At 49.4% G+C, this 17,515-nt stretch overlaps 1 protein-coding gene across 1 annotated transcript in view; it reads left to right on the forward strand.

Moving 5' to 3' along the window:
- Window positions 1–10,692: 10,692 nt before the first annotated feature.
- Window positions 10,693–17,515, forward strand: part of LOC135188118 (rho GTPase-activating protein 39-like) — a 68,983-nt gene continuing 62,160 nt past the window's right edge. The window contains exon 1 of the mRNA XM_064167380.1: window positions 10,693–10,960. Coding sequence (XP_064023450.1) covers window positions 10,950–10,960 — 11 coding nt within the window. The 5' untranslated portion in view covers window positions 10,693–10,949. The remainder of the gene's footprint in view (window positions 10,961–17,515) is intronic.

Here is a 17,515-nt window from a genome sequence, read left to right on the forward strand (position 1 = left end):
GGTGGAAGATGTTAAGTTACCTATTGCTTCTCATGTAGTTCATCGCAGGCAATACCGCACCAACAGAGACTCCCTGCTACCCATACAGCAGCTGATTCGCCGCCTGGAGCAGCAGCTTGTCATCAGCAAGAGCCACTCGCCCTTCAACAGCCCGATATGGCCAGTGCGAAAGGAGACGGGGGAGTGGAGACTCACGGTGGATTTCCGAGGCCTGAACGAAGTGACTCCTCCAATCAGCGCAGCCGTGCCTGATATGTTGGAGCTGCAGTATGAACTGGAAACGAAGGAGGCCAAATGGTATGCCACAATAGACATTGCTAATGCTTTCTTCTCCATCCCCATTGCAGAAGAATGTAGGCCACAGTTTGCCTTCACCTGGAGAGGAGTCCAGTACCACTGGAACAAACTGCCTCAAGGGTGGAAGCACAGCCCTACAATCTGCCACAGCATCATCCAGACTGCACTGGAGAAGGGTGGAGCTCCGGAACATCTGCAGCACATCGATGACATCATTGTATGGGGTGAGACAGCAGAGGAGGTCTTCGAGAAGGGTGAGAAGATCATTAATATCCTGTTGGATGCTGGGTTTGCCATTAAGAGAAGCAAAGTGAAAGGGCCTGCCAGAGAGATCCAGTTCCTGGGAGTTCGATGGCAGGATGGCCGACGCCACATCCCTATGGATGTGGTGAATAAAGTGGCCACTATGGTGGAACCCACTAACCGGAAGGAGACACAATCCTTCCTGGGGTTTGTGGGCTTTTGGAAGATGCACATTCCTGGGTACAGTCAAATTGTGAAACCCCTCTTTGACGTTACAAGAAAGAGAAATAACTTTGGGTGGGGACCTGAGCAGCAGGTGGCATTTGACCAGATCAAACGAGAGGTGGTCCATGCCATGGCCTTGGGACCAGTTCGAACCGGCCCAGAGATTAAGAACATTCTCTATACAGCAGCCGGTGAGAATGGTCCTAGCTGGAGCCTATGGCAGAAAACTCCTGATGAAACACGAGGCCGCCCTCTCAGGTTCTGGAGCAAGGCGTACAAAGGCTCAGAGACCAAGTATACCCCCACAGAGAAAGAAATCCTAGCTGCCTATGAGGGAGTTAGAGCTGCCTCTGAGGTGATTGGGACGGAGTCACCACTCCTTTTAGCTCCAAGGCTTCCAGTCCTGACTTGGATGTTTAAAGGAAAGGGTTCAACTCCGCACCATGCCACAGATGCCACTTGGAGTAAGTGGATGGCTCTGATAACTCAGAGGGCTAGGATGGGGACTCTCGAGCGTCCAGGCATTGTGGAGGTCATCACCAACTGGCCAGAGGGCACTGACTTTGAAAAGCCAGCAGAAGAGAAGGCAGTGACCCGTGCCGAGGAAGCTCCCCCATACAGTGACCTCCCTGAGGAGGAAAAGGCATATGCTCTGTTCACAGATGGATCCTGCCGCCTGGTAGGCAGCAAGCGGAGATGGAAGGCTGCCGTCTGGAACCCCACACGCAGGGTTGCAGAGGCAAGGGATGGAGAAGGTGAATCCAGCCAATATGCTGAGGTGAAAGCCATCCAGCTGGCCCTGGACATTGCAGAACGAGAGCAGTGGCCAATGCTATACATCTACACCGACTCATGGATGGTAGCAAATGCTTTATGGGGGTGGCTGAAGGAGTGGAAGAGAAATGATTGGCAGAGAAAAGGGAAGCCTATTTGGGCTGCTGATCTCTGGCAAGACATTTCTGCACGCCTGGACAACCTACCAGTTAAAATCCGACACATCAGTGCTCACATCCCAAAGAGCAGAGCCACTGGAGAACAGCAGCATAACCACCAAGCTGACCTGGCTGCCCACATCTGCCAGATTGACCTGGACTGGAATCACAAAGGTGAACTGTTCTTAGCTCGGTGGGCACATGACTCTTCTGGCCACCAAGGAAGAGATGCCACATACCAATGGGCCCGAGACAGGTCCGTGGACATATCCATGGAGGCCATAGCTCAGGTTATCCATGAATGTGACATCTGTGCCACCATAAAGCAAGCCAAGCGCATGAAGCCTTTGTGGTACCGGGGACGGTGGTCAAAGTACAGGTATGGGGAGGCCTGGCAGATGGATTACATCACTCTGCCTCGGTCTCGCAGTGGCAAGCAGTATGTGTTAACCATGGTGGAGGGAAGCACGGGGTGGCTGGAAACCTACCCAGTACCTCATGCTACTGCCCGTAACACCATTCTGGGCCTGCAGAGCCACATCCTGTGGAGACACGGTACCCCAGAGAGAACAGAGTCAGACAATGGGACCCATTTCAAGAACCACCTTGTAAGCAACTGGGCAAAAGAGCATGGGATAGAATGGGTTTACCACATCCCATACTACCCACAAGCTGCAGGAAAGATTGAGCATCACAATGGCCTGCTGAAAACCGCCCTGAAGGCTATGGGAGGTGGAACTCTCAGAAACTGGGAGAAGCACCTTGCAGAAGCCACTTGGCTGGTGAACAGCAGGGGATCGGTTAACAGAGCTGGTCCTGCTCAGTCTGCCCTACTGCCCATAGTTGAGGGAGATGGAGTTCCTGTAGTCTGTGAAAGGAATCTACTGGGAAAGACTGTGTAGGTTGCTCCTGCCTCTGGTGGGGGAAAACCTATCAAAGGGGTGGTATCTGCAGAGGGTCCTGGTCACACATACTGGGTGATGATGGAAACTGGTGTTATCGAGTGTGTCCCTCAGAGAAATCTCTCTTTAGCTGAAAAGGTTTGAAATCTCAGAGTTGATTCCATGTGTTCCAGATATTTCAGGTTAGCTTGTATTATAGTTGTATCATAGTTGTGCAATACTTGTATTATAGTTCATAAGGGGTTACAAGTTGTTTTTGTAGTTATACCCTCACCACTACACGGTGTCCAACAGAACCTACATCACAGCAGCAGCTATCCAGAGTCCTACAGCATCGCATCACAGCACACCACGGCGTCCAACCAGAACCCTGCATCTGATTCGTCACTGATGCCCTGCAGTGAGAGACTATTCCCGATTTCCCTCCAGAGGATGTCTACAGCCATCTCGTCTACACCTGTTCCCCTGATGCCAGACACCAAGAGACTGTTCCTGATGTTTTCTTCACAGAGGGAAAAGACTTTTTCCTGAGTTCCAACAAGAACTGTTCCTGTTTCACTGACTTTTCTTCCGTTCCTGTCCTGCTCACACCTCACCAACCTGCACCGGACCAGAGGAGCACATCGCCTTGAGATACAGCCGGGGACCAAGAAGGACTTCAAGAACTCTTAACCCATGGACACTTTTTCCCATCTTTGGAGAAGAAGACTGTTCGTAGGAAGGTGGAAGTGGTCTAACCAAGGGGTGGAATGTATAGGGTTAACACTCCTGGGGGAGTAACCTTGAACCTGACCCTAGGGGTCTTGGCCCCTCCCCAGGAGTGGGCCACACTCCAGGTGATGGTTAGCCTACTCCCCCCACTTCCTGTGGTATAAAAGAGGAGCACTTCCTGCTCCTCACCCTCTTTTTCCTGCACTCCCTCTTGACCCACACACTCATACTGCATACCAGCACACCACGTGGCAGCCACGAGGCAGAGACACCATCACATTGCTCGGGTTGTATCCATCCCTTTTTGTATTTTGCTGTTTTCCCTTCCTTATCCTTTGTAAACTTCCCTACCTCCAATACCTTTTCTAAGTTATTGTTAAACTTTTCCTTTTTAACTTCCAAATCGAGTGAGATTGATTTATTGGGGTGTGCTTATCTCTTTTCTCTCTCCCTATCTTTGGGAAAAGGAGGGAGAAGAGGGGAGGGCACTCTATAAATTCTATAAATTGTCATTGGGTCTACTAAAGTTATTAGAGTCTCTGGGAACCTGCATTTGAACCCAAGACATCTACATAGAGTATTATGGTAATATGGTTGTATACACTGTTTGTATGATGCATATATGTAATTTACTGTGTTTGTACAGGCAACCTAATCCATATGTGATAAGCCATATCAAAGGGTATCCACTGCCGAGAAAGGCAACATGCTTGCACCCAAGGTAATCCACACAAGATACTTTGTCCCCAGACAGATAATCAGTTGCCCTCAATCTAAGTGACCTATTGGCCAGAGAGTGGTCTGTGGTGGTAGACTTGATGGGGTAAACATGGGCTTATCCATGTTGGCTTGCACAGACATGTTTCCCTGTTCTCCTGCTCCTCCTGTGCTGAGGGGAGGCAACCGTGGGAGGGGAGGCCAAAAGCCCTGGCTTCACCTAATATGGTGAGGCCTGGCAAAGTGCCATTCTGATTGACTAATCTGTGTCCAATGCCCCATCAGTCTCTGGGCTGGATATTGATAAAAGGGATAAGCAGGTAGCACTGCTGCAATCTCATTTTGCATCCTGAATTTGCCTGGAGAGCTTACCAGAAACAGGCTCTAAATGCCTGCATGTGATCGGTCTGCATAGCCAGCCAGATGTTGTGCTGAGACTGCACATGGCAGACATCCTGCCTGCACCTGAAAGTCTCCTGCTAAGACTAGAAGTCCTGGAGATACACCGATTGTCCAGAGGAGCCAGGAGACAATGTCATAGATTGTCTGCCTCCTTTCCCCAGAAGTCTGGGAAGAATCAAGTCTCAGCAGCCAAAAGACACAGTTCTACATGCTTTGGGTACTGTCTGATTTATACTTTGTGAGTAAATACTTAAAAGCCTCTTCCAGTATAATATTTGCATTTGCCACTTTAAGAAATAAGTGCTCAGGTTTTGCCTGTGCCCTGCCTGTATAAATTTCCAACCTGTGCATTTTTGAACCTGTGAATAAGTTTTCAGTCAAGTTTTAATGTTAATAAACAGTTTTCATAGTTATTAAAAATCATCACCTGGATATCAAAATTAATACAGATTATTAATTTTGCATAATCTGTCACAAGCACTTGTGGTAGCAAAGTCACTGACAGGGCAGACAAATGCTGTGTCCCATGTGTGCTGCAGGGAAATATGGGAACATACAGAGACAGATTAAACATTCTGGTGGAACAACTGAGCAATGCCACAGTCAAAGCACTGAGTAGCACCTCACTGAAGTTCTCACAGTTCAGAATGGCAGCTCTGCAAACCAGAGTGCCCTTAGATTGCTTATTAATGAGGCAAGGTGGCGCTTGTGCTATAATTGGGAAAGAATGTTCCATAGACAAGAAGGTGGGTGTAAGATCCAACAAGGAGAACACCAGCTGTGGGAATGTAATATGAAAAGGAATAATAACAAGCAGACTGAGCACTCCAACCTTGGTTCCCACAGCTGCAGGACACCTTATCTGGGGAAGGAGAGATAGTGGACATCTAGTTAATGAGAAAAACAAGGCATGATGTATGTAAAAGACTGGGTTGTTCTTGCCTAGATTATGCTAATATGTAGGTGTGTTCTCTATGCTCAAGACTCTATAAACAAAGTCACAATGAACAATAAAGATCTCCAGTGGAATTCAGATTGAATCATGTGGAGTCCATGCAGCATTGCTCTGATCATACTGGTCTGTGTAAGCTTTGCCCGCATTCTCCCCCAGCTGCTATAATTACCTACTGAGAAAGCAGTGCAGGAGTGGGAGAAAACAGAAGAGAAACCCTGGAGGAATTGGCTTACTCCTAGGTTACCAAACTGGCAGTGACTTAAAGAAATGTTGGTAGCCATTATGACAATAACAGCTGTGTGGATTTTGTTGTATTATGATCCAGTGTGTTCTATTGATCACCCAGTGTCTAACAGAACTGTGCAGAAACCTCAGGGAAGATCATAATAATAATAATAATAATTATAAGGGATTATATTATTAATATATCAATATATAATAACACCATTATTGTTGTTGTTATAGTTATTATTATTATTATTATTATTATTATTATTATTATTACCAAGAAAGAAATTCTTGGAAGTCTCTTGGGAAACATTTGCAGATGCTCAATTAGCTTGAGCAGTTCAGGCTGTCTCAGCAGTTTAACCACAGCCATGTTGCCTGTAACCAACAGAGAGTCTTTGCATTCTTATCACCGAAGCCTCCACGTAGATGTTTCCTTAACTAATGAATTTTTACATCAAACTACAGGTTTCAGCTGGAGTGCTGTGTCTGTGGGAATGCTCCTAGCGTCCAAACTTGCACAGCTTTGTAATAAAGCAACAGCTGCTTGTTAATGTGACCCCCAGCTTGAAGGAGTTGGATTCCCGAGTTCAGTGACAGCATCCCCAGGCTCTCCTCACCCCAGGCTTTATGCACGCAGATGAATGGAGTTGTTATTCTCCCTTTGCTCTATATGGAACCACCCCCCCACCGTGGGACTGGGCTGGGTCCAGGCTGTGCAGTCTGATTTGTTAACAAGAGGCAGAGCAGGGGCAGCAGCCTTGGGCCCAAACCTCTGGAGCACCATGCTGACTGCACTCCCAGCTGCAGCACGTCTGCCCAGCACGGTGTGTGTGGGCTGGGCAGCAGCAGTGCCATACTGAGCTTTGGGTACCTTTAGGATCACCAGTTCTTCCACACCCACAGATGGGGAAGAGCCCTCAAGCCAAGTTCTCCACCTGTTGCTACTCCTGACATGGAATGTCTGCACAAGTATGAACATCCACCAGCCAAGCAGCTTCATGACAGGAGGGTGAGTGTACAACTCCAGATACAGTTTCTTCCACCTGAGAACAGCAGCTGAAGAAATTATTTGAGCATGATCTCAGGGAGCTGGAACTGGCTCCTTTTGCAGTTCTTCAGTGACAGTGACAGGAAATACTCTTCGGCCAAGAACAGGCAGCAAGGAGATATTCTTGCATGAAAGCAACAATCATGCATCTCTTAATTAATCTTACAGGGATCTGGTGTTCACAGTCTCACAATTCCTGAAGGCCATTTCTTCTTGTAGGCAGTGTGGTTTTGTTCTTAGCAAAAGAACCCTCTGTTCTCAGAAGCATTATCGTATCTTGGCCATGCTCTCAAAGGCTGCTCAGAGACTTCATATTTGCCTCCTGCTGCCATCTTTGGTGTATTGATGGTGGGCTTGATCTCCTGTGTACATGTCACTCCTTCTCTTGTTGTACCACGTCCTGCTAGTAGATATTTTTCTCAGCCCAGCACTGCCTGTGAAAGCCTCTAAACAAGTCACTGCAAAAGTCCCATAAAGAAGTTTTTTTCCTTAGCTGTTCATTTTCCATTTCTGGGATTTCTCTCCCTACCTCTGTCTCCCAAAAGTGTGGACCCTGGTCTGGCAGCTTCACAACCATCTGTCATGCCTGGTAACTAAACCCTCTTTCACCCAGCTTTTCCATTCCAGCAGTGGGGATTTCTGCTTCCAAGAGTGTCCTCGATGCCAGCATGTATATGACCATCCTGTGGTGGAGCAGTTTTGCCTTCATGGTGGTTTCCTTGCTCTTCATTTTGATGCTCCACTGCTGCATGACTTTGTACAAGACAGCACAAGGGTGATGTAATGGTTTGGCCTTGCCTGGGGGCCAGACACACACCAAAGCTTCTCATCACATGGACAGGGGAGAGTGAAAATATAACAAAAGGTCCTGTGAGTCTTAATAGGATGCAAAGCCAAAGCCAAATCTTGTTTTCTGCTCCCTGCTGGCAGATGGTGTTGGGTCAGTCCCAGGAAGCAGGGCTCCAATCTGTACAGCTGCTGCTCTGAGGACAGACACCATCAACCAGTGTCCCCACACTGCCTTCTTTCACTCAACTCTTCTACCTGAGCTGACATCAGATGGCATGGAGCACCCCTTTGGTCAGTCTGGGTCATCTGGCCCAGCTGTGTCCCTTTCCAAGATCTTGCCTACCCATCAGCCTACTGCTGCAGGGGAACACTAGAAAAGCACAGCCTGTGTGCTTGGCTCAGCAACAGCCAAAACTCTGCTGTGTTACAAATGTCCAGCTACAGCACTGCAAAACACAGCACTGGAAAGATACTTTGGGGAAGAATAAACTCCAGCTCAGCCAAACCAAATGCAGGTGCTAGCCCCTGTGTAGGACTGATCTGAGAAGTCATCTTAGTGTGTCTTCTGCAACTTTGAGTGCCTCCAGCTCACTCGTATTGCCCTCAAATGAAAGATCTCCTGGAATGTGTGCTGGTTTGACGCTGATTGGAATATTTTGCTGAAAGAAATTAAATCCTTATCTGTGAGAAGAAAGAAAAAAACCACAAGAGTACCCTGTATTACCCTGTATCACTCATTCTTCTGCTGAGAAACACAACTAGTCAAAATATAGATAAGACACTTCTCACACACTTCTCAGTTCTCAGTTCTGCTCCTTCTCTTTGGTGGTCTGTGTGATTGCATCTGCCTTAACTCTAATCTGACCTAATCTTTTTCTTTCCTCTAACCTTCTTGTCGTCTTTTCTACATCTCACTTCAGATCTCTCTTGGTTTATCACATGAGATATACAGGGATTGATCTGGTTATTTCTGAGTGGAGGGAAAGAAGGGGGAGGGGGTTGAAGGTTTGGATTGGGAACCTCCTGGCAGTCTGACTGTTTTGGGAGGGATTTTGTACTTCTATATTACTTTTAACTTGTATATAACTGTAAATATTTGTGTATATTGTGTATATATATATATGCTTGTAAATTGTGCTAAGCTGTAAATATAGCTTTGTTCCTTAACTTCTAGCCAGCTGAGTCTAGTCTGGGTAAATTCATTGTGTGTGGAGGTGGGTAACTCCCAAGCCATCACAACATGCTGCATGGAGACTCATGTCCCAAGGTTTTTAGCCACAGTCACAAAGTAGTGAAGTTACAGCTTCTCCTGCAAGCCTATCAGAGGTGTAGGTTGAAACCAGCCTACATATTATCATCAAGCCCTGATGTATGCAAAATAAAATGAGATTATCAAATGAAAAATGAATGCTTGTCTGGTCCCTCCTGCAGCCAATTTCTTGTGTACCATGTTGGGTCACTCATTTTGGGGAGCCCCTGAAGCTGGGGCTCTTGCAAAAACCTATCTCCCCAGCTTCTATTTTCAGTCTGTCCAAAGGCTCTTGCTAATGTAGCAGTCAAAGTTCTTGTACACCAAGACCATGTCCACAAGAGTCCCTGAACAGAGACTTTCAGGCTGCCATAAGCATTTTCCCAGCATCATGCTTACCTTGGAAGACAGGCATAGTCTGTCTTGGTGAAGGTGAGCAATATCTGCACCTCCACAGGGAAAGCTGCCGATTTAACCACCTTACACCTACAAAAGCAAACCTTTCTTTCCTACACAGATCTGCTTTAACTCTTCCCTTCCCTCCTTGCTAGTCTGTGCCTCAGTCCCCAGGCTTTGCAGCCCTACAAAGCTCATCCTGCAGTGTTTGCAGCACCGTGAGTTTCTCCAGCAGCTCCACAGCTCCCACTCCCCCTACCCCATTCTCCAGCCCCTCCACACAGACCCCCAGGTAAGCACAACGCAGCTGCATGTCCAGCCAGTGAGCAGAGTGACCATGATCTCACTGTCTATTTCGTATTTAAAAGTGGGCTGGGACTTTCAAATGAATGCCTTCAAGTTACTCTGGAGTTCCTTGGGTAGTGCCATCTGCAAGAGAGCGCTGCAAGTGCAGCATTGCTTTGTGCATGGACCCCATCCACCAGCTTGCCTGATGCAATTAATAAAGTGAACAGACTCACTTCTGACTGGAGCAAAAACTTGCAGCATGGTGTGAAACAGACCCAAAATCACTTTGTTGGTGGCAAACCCCACTGAGTATCTGCTGAGGCTTGCACTCCCAATTCAAGGTGTCTGAGGCATCTGAGCAGCTCAGCCCTCAGGATTTGCCTCCACATGGAGTCATTCAGATTTTGGAATAGTCTCTGTACAAAATTCATTGAGAGTGGAGCCACACTACAGCAGTCACTGAGACAACAGGGGCTCTACTTGTGCCCCTGTGCCAGGCGACATACCCTGAATTGGTGGCTGACAGAAGCTGGTCTAGCAGGGCTGACCTCTAGTGCAGGGTTTATCTGTTCAGACTGCCCATGCTGGTGGAGGAGCAGGAGTCCAGTCCACGTTCTCCTCAGGCCTTTGAATTGCTGGTGGAACACTGCAGGTTGATCCATGCGTGTGTGGGGAACACACCTGCCACAACCCTGACCAAGCTGCTGTGTGCGAGAGATGCAGGCAAACACAGAAGATCCTAAAAACTACCCAAATAGACCTGTCAGAGTGAAAAAGTGGGCATGGCTGGGCAAAGCTGATTGTGTGGCAGCCTTACACCATGGCCCGACCCCTAGCGGTGTGTCCGTCATGCCCACCATGTGACCCCCAAGGACACTCCCGCAGCCAGTCCAGATGAAGACATTTCATCTCTTGATGCTCTAGGACGGTTCCAGTCTTACTCGCCTTTCATACCCATCCTCGGAGGGTGTCAGGCGTGAGCGGGGGCAGAAGAGAGGCGCGCAAGCCCCGTCTGCCGCAGGGAGCTCCGGGCACAGCTGGGCGCTGGCAACACCCCTCAGCGGGATCAAGCGGCGCAGCTTGATCCAGGCGACACCTGGGACACCCCGGGGGGCAGGTGTGTGAGTCGCGGTCCTCAGAGCCCCACATCACTCTTTCGGCTGATGCGACTCCTGCCGTGGCCGCGGCCGTCCTCAGACACCCGATCACGGCAGCTAAACCTCGTCGGTGACCGAGGCAAAATACCGCTGCAGCTGATCCAAAACTGAGGCTCCGGTTCCGCTTCTGCCCTTCTCATTTCCAGCCCTCCTGCGGGGCTGGGCCGGGCAGCGATCCGGCGAGCCCGGGAAGGCACCGGAGCGGCTGCCGCCGCCAGGGGCTGCCCTCCACTCGCGAGCCCCACCGCTGCCCGCCCTGCTCCGTCCCGGCGCGGCGGCCCCCAGTAGAGGGACCCGGGGAGGGGCCGGGGGTCCCTACGGTCGAGCCGCGCCGCACCGCCCCCGGGCGGGGCCGGGATCGTGTTTCACATCCTGCCCCGGTCGCTGGCGGAGCGGCCGAGCTGACGATGGCGGAGAGGTGAGTGTGGCCATCGCGCACCTGTTGAGGCGGCGGGAGGCAGCGCCGTGCTCGGGGCCTGCCGAGCCGGCTCGGGGAGCAGACTGGGGCTGAGAGGCGCCCCCGACATAGGGGTGGGGAGACTGGGAGCGGAGTCAGGCGAGCCAGCGGGCAGGTGAAGGGCGGCCGGGCCGGGCCCTGTGGCGGCGGCGCTGGGCGAGTCGTGCGGCCAACTTTGCGCGGAGTGGCTCTGACGCCGTTCCCGGGGCCGCTCTCCTCCGCCTTCCCGCCCTTGCTGGCTTGTCCGCGGGGGAAGCCCCTGCGAGCCCCTGCACATCGGCTTCTCGCACGGCTTGACTTCTCCTGGGTTTATGCTCCCACAGTCCGTGCTAAGACCGAGCTGTTGGCGCTACCCAAGCTGCCCCTGAGTCTCGCCGAGCTGCGAGGCAGGGCCCAGACTGATCTCCCGTCCCGCCTGGGCTTCGCGGGGCCAGCATCTCCCACCCCGGGGCCTGCGGCCGAGCTGTGCCGGCTGCCCTGGCGCGTCTTCAGAAGCACCTCTCTGATTTTGGACCGTTTTGGATCAAGCTCGGAGGCTCTGGGGTGGGTTGTACCTGTAGGTTGCTCTAGGTCGCCTAAAAAACAACTGCAGTTACAGAGGGCCAGTCTGTGCCTGATCAGGGACGGCCCTGGCTGTTGCACTTGGTTTGCTGCAGAGCAGACCAGGAGAGGCTTGGCTTCTCTCCTGGAAATGGGTAGGAAGCCAGGATCACCTGTTGGCACTGAAAATAGAGGGCCAGGTAGCCACGCCAGTTTCCCAGGTGGCATCCTGCTGCTGACAAGCGCAGGAGGATTTTATGGCTTCTCTGAGTAACTATTCAGAGAGAATTCCTCCTGATCGATGTGCCTTGGCTTGCCTGTCAGAAGGGGCTGAATTAAGTTTGTCTGTGCTGGGAGGAAGGCACAGAGCCTGGCAGAAGCACTGAGCTCTCCATGGCTGGTGTTAGTTGCTGTTGCACAGTTTTGCCAGTGGATTTGTTTTTTTTTTTTGTCCTAGATGAAAAGCTCCTAATGGTTTAACATTCCTGCTAGCTTGGCTCTCCACAGGGGCAACGGATTTCAGCTGGCTTCTCACATTTTCGTTGTCGGGGGCAGTAATGGTGCAAGGTGTTTAGAATTTTTATTTCTCTTGTGTTTGAAGTTGTTGGGGGTTTTGTTTGGTTTGGGTTTTTTCTTTTCTGCTTCTCCAGAAGAACACAGGTTTTGTTAGTTTGCAAGAAGGAGAATATTGGAGAGGGGATGTAGAATGGCAAAATCCATCCAGAGCAGACTGATGAGCAGGGCAGCCCCCTCGGTCTGCCAGCAGCAGCAGCTTGGAGCAGCCTTCCTGCTCGTGTCTCTTAAGGGGTGAAGGCTGCAGGTTGCTCACTTCAGGGGATAAACTGGCAGGGCCTGATACAGCCATGCAGATCTGGGGATATTGTTGTGCTAATCAGTGCAGAGGACTTCAAGGCTTCTTGCGCTGGATATCAGTATAACTTTTCCAAGATATCCTCACTTACTGATTTTTGTGTTTGGTGCTCACTGGGCTGGTGAGACAGGCCTTTCCTGGCAGTTGGATGGAGGCTTTTTAAAGTAATGCTGAGATCCTGGTGGATTATAGGAATGCAGATTTCAAAGCCAGGTTTTTGGCCGAGTGGTTCCTATGCCTTCTGTACTTGCAGCAGGTTTGCTTAGCTGGGACACATGTCTTGTCTGGAAACACATAAGCTACAGGGAGAGAGCTGGACTGGTGGATTTCATAACCAAGATAATTTTATGGTTGTCCTTGTGATGCAGAAGGCTGCTTTCAGCCTGAATCCACAGCTAAAAGCCTCATGAGAGACTTGCACGTTTGATGTGCCAATGAGATGTGAAGAATCCGTTAGGGGCAGAAAAGGCAAATGCCTCCCATTCAGATGATCTCTAGAAAAATGTGATGTGCTATGGTGCAAAGATGAAAGGAGGAGAGGCTGAGGTGCCTGGGATGGGCTGCCTAATGGGTAAGAGAATCTTGCAGGTTTCAGAGTATTTATGTCTGAGCTTTGAGACTATTTAATCACTCCAGCTATTATTTTGGTGTTGGCTTCATAAGATTGGGGCAGCTGCCTTCTGGCAACAAGGTGAAGTTTTAATTTCGTTTTTTTCCATAGAGTCATGCAGCATCATTGAGGGACTGTGGGAAGGACTATAAAATGCAAATCAGTTTCAGTAGAATCACTTCTGTAATTAAAGGAAGCATAAACTGCTGTAGGATTCTGGTGTTTTGGCCCACGAGGATGGTGGTTGGTTGGGTCGTCGTTTTTTTTTATTGTGTGTGTTTTGGTTTGGTTTTATTTGATTGGTATTTTTCCCCCTGGCAGTACAGTTTAATAGGTATTCAGATTCCTGAATCCTTTCTGTGAAGTTGCCAAAGGATATGTGTTATATTTGTATTTCTCCATAAGTAAAACTACCTGCATTGCCTTATTACCTATGGGGAAGAAAGCTTTTCAGTTTGGGTTTGCAGTTTTAACAGCATAGGTTTGGTTATTGGAATTCAACACCCTCAGGATATGAGTAGAGGGAGAGCTTCCGGCCTGTGCCAGAAGCACTGGGGATTGCTGAAGCCCTGCTAACCGAGAGGGTAGAAAGACTGGAGCTGGTACCCAGCACACTTGTTGTGTGGGCAGCCTGCTGCTCTGGCTGGCCGTTTGGATGTGAGTGAGACGAGATACGAAGGCTTCATGTGCTTTAGGTTCTGGCTGTCAAGCAGACTCTTGAAGGATTCTGAGACTCAATATCTTGAGTACGACTTCGCTGCGTTCATGTGATTTAACTACCTGCAAGCTTTAACTCCTTTTCTCTGAATGCTAGTTCCTGTGTTTTTTTCAGAAGCTTTAATGTAGGAGCCAACGAAGACTTCCACACTTCATCAGCCTGCCTTGAAGCTGCTGATGGTCTCCCTGTGTCTGAACTCATCTGTGGCTCTGCAGCAAAGAGGTGTTCTAGTTTCAGCAGAGCTTCTGAACCTCCTGCTGTTAGTGCAGAGCTCCCTCCATCCTCTGAGTTGGGTGCCTGTGCACTGTTCTGGTTTATCCTCTTCTTAAGTGGCTTAACTGAGGCCATGAATAAATGTCCTCAGTAGCTAGCTGTGACCGCAGGGCGAGTGTCTGCTCCCAGCAGGTTATTCCGCTCCTGTCTGCTGGGTGAGCCTGTTCCTGGATAAGTGCTGTGATAACTCCCTCTGCATCAAATCAGCTGTGATGTGGGGCTCTGTGTGGAAATTAGTGCAGGTGGGAGAGGTTATCAACAGCCTGACGTCTGCCACACACTCCTGGTGTTTGCTGCTCCTCTGAACATGCTGCTGCCAAGGCAGTTTCCTTGGGACGAAATGGCTGAGGGGTTTGAGACCCACTGACTTCTGGTGAAACAGAAAGTGTGGCTTTGCTCCAGTAGTTCTGCTGGCAGAGGTAGAAGAGGGGTAATAACGACAAGGTAGTCATCTTGTCTGCCTTCACTGCCATGCTTGAGTTTAGCCAGTGCCATCAGCAGGCCCAGAATGGCTTGAAGGTAGCTCCAGAGGTAGAGCTGTGCCTGCAGTTAGTGTTTGAGTCTGCAGATAAAGCCTGATCCTTGGGAAACGCCTTCAGGCACCCCAGTGTCCTCTGATGGAAAATAGTCAGAAGTTCAAAGGAAAAAAAGCAGCATTTCCTCCTTTCCTGTGTTTTCCTTTTCTAGTGTTTCCATTCCTGCTGTAGTACTGGAACAGCCTCCTCAGTGGATGATGCAATGAGGAGGAGGTGGTTGCAGCAAATAAATAAATGTCAGAATTTGAAGTGCTCCATTTATGCTTCATCAGTCCTTCCCAGGTGGAGCACAGTTACTTGTGCCTTGTTGTGACATGCTGCTATTTCTTTTTAAAAACCCTCCAGGCAGATTCAAAGTTGGTTATGTGCCTCTTGTTACAAATGAAAATAAATTCCAGAGCAGACACTGGGATGTGGTTTTAGCTGGATTCATAGAGAGTTCCTGAACCCTGCTGTCACTGCTTTCATATTTGATGTTAATTCCTGCCTTTGCCAAGGTGTGCAGGGAGGCAGTTCCCTTGGAGGAAAGATGACTTTAATGATCAAGTTATTTATTGTGCTTTTAGTAGCTCGCTCGTGAGTGCCCACTGAAGCAACTTCTGATTGTTCTTGCACTTCCCATGGGGGAGTGGGGGAATTGCCATCCCTGGAGGTCTTAAAAAAACAGACTGGATGGGGCATTTAGTGCCATGGTCTAGTTGATTGGATAGGACTGGGTGATAGGTTGGACTGGATGAGCTTGGAGGTCTCTTCAATCTGGTTGATTCTATGATTCTGCTTTGGGTGGCTCCTTAAAGGAGTTAAGTTTTGGAGTGGCAGGAAGGTGTTAACTAAAGCAGTAGATCTGAGGTGCATCTGGCTCTGTAGGACAAGAAAATTTTTTCCCCTTTGTCTCATGGTACAATGGAAACAATACCATTATTTTGGATATGTTCTCTCATCCTAGTTACTGCTTCAGGTGTTGGAAGTTACAGTTGCAAGTAAGAGTCTTTTGTATTTTCAGCTGAATATTGACCAGCAAATTGCAGTGGAGCTGGAATAGCTGTGCAGTGAGGTTTGGGAAGCTTGTTGTGAGGATGCTGCAGGTCTAAGTTGCTGGTTTGCAACAAAGCTTGGGAGATGGAAAGGACTCTGTGATCCCTGGTGTGGTAGATGTAGCAGCTCTCAGTCAGGGTCCTGCAGTTACAGGCTTCAAGTTGGGAAGAAGGGACTCAGGTTTGATGATAGTCATTGAGAAAATGCCTCTGAAAGAAACAGGCTGAAAGACCAAAGCTCTGGAGATGCTGAGATTGTCTTTTTTCAGGCTCTTTTGTATTTTTTTTTTTTGGCTCAAAATCTTGCATGAAATGCCACTGACTGCTTTGTCCTATAAATTACTGGGGAACTGCTGAAGCAGAGAACTCTGAAAGATCTGACCATTTCACCTTGAAAAGTGTAAAGGCTTGACATCAACAGCAGGTGATGTGACCTGAACCAACAAGATCAAGCTCTTACTTTGCTTTAATGGAACACATTGTAGGGACTCCCAAGGCCAGATTGGGATCACAGGATCCATAGGAGTGGGATTTGCCACCAGTGCAGGGTGTATAAGATGGCTGTGGTTGAGTGGGAACTACAGAACTATAGGGGAGACCTGTAGAAAATGCCTGAAGGGATCCTACAAGAAGGCTGCAGAGGGATTTGCCATAAGGGCGTCCAGGGAGAGGCCAAGGGGGAATGGTTTGAATCTGAGGCAGAGCAGGGTTAGACTGGAGCTGAGGAGGAAGTTCTTCAGTACAAGGGTGGAGAGATTCTGGAACAGGCTGCCCAGGGAGGCTGTGGATGTCTCTTTTCTAGGGCTGTTCAAGGCCAGGTTGGATGAGACCTTGAGCAGCTGAGCCTAGTAGAGAGGTGTGCCTGCCCGTGGTGGGGAGGTTGGAGTAGATGAGCTCTGAGGCCCCTTCCAACCTGAGCCATTCTGTGAACATGATAGGAGTCCTACCTGGCAGCCAAAAAATCAAGTCTGTGCTGTTGATGCTCCCAGCAAGATTTCTACCAGCGCTCGCTGGGTGCTGGAAGCATCTTATCATAAATGCTGCATGTTAAGACCGACTTAGTGGTCACACACTCCTGAACCTCCTCGTTTCTTTAGGGACAGCTAAGATTCTCCAGCTGAAATTCTCATCCTTTGAGTGAAGTGGGCAATGGTCTCCTGGAGCGCATGACAGATATGCACCCTAGTGAGATCACAGTTGTAGTGATGGTCCCACTTCAAGAGGGACAGAGTCCAGTGGAGGCTACAAAGATGCTGTGGGGCCTGGAAGCCCCTGAGAGACCTGAGGCTGTTTAGCCTGGAGAAGAGCAGCCTGAGAGGGGATCTGATCAATGCTTAGCAAGAATTAAAGGGTTGGGGACAAGAGAATGGGGCAAGACTATTGTCAGTGGTGCCCAGAGACAGTACAAGGGGTGGTGGGCACAAGCTGCAACACGTGAGGTTGCATCTGAACATGAGGAGAAACTGCTTCAGTGTGAGGGTGCTGGAGCCCTGGAGCAGGCTGCCCAGAGAGGTTGCAGACTCTCCTCTGGAGAGCTTCCAACCCCTCCCCCCCCCGGGGTATTGTGATCCTGGGCAATAGCTGTGGGTGCCCTGCTGGAGCAGAGTGGTTATGTTTAACCAGGTAGTTGCCAGCGGTCCCTTCCAACCCCCACCATGCTGGGATTCTGTGAAGGTATTCACTGGCATTTGCATCAGCCACCAGAGGTAAACAGAAGACTCTACACAGAGGATGTATTTTGTTACCCCTCCCATTCTGCTTGTGCCCAGCTCTCCAAAACAAACCCTGCTGCACTATCCTTTTCCCAGTGAAAACTTCTCTGAGGTGAGTTGAAGTGCGGACAACAAGCGCCTCATGCTCCCTGAACTTGCTGAATGTTCCTATTTATCCTGGAGCAGAGCAGTCCTGGCCTCCTCTAAACTCTTTCTTGGCCA

This window comes from Pogoniulus pusillus, chromosome 29 (assembly GCF_015220805.1).
Source record: "Pogoniulus pusillus isolate bPogPus1 chromosome 29, bPogPus1.pri, whole genome shotgun sequence".
In the NCBI taxonomy this organism is placed as follows: domain Eukaryota; kingdom Metazoa; phylum Chordata; class Aves; order Piciformes; family Lybiidae; genus Pogoniulus; species Pogoniulus pusillus.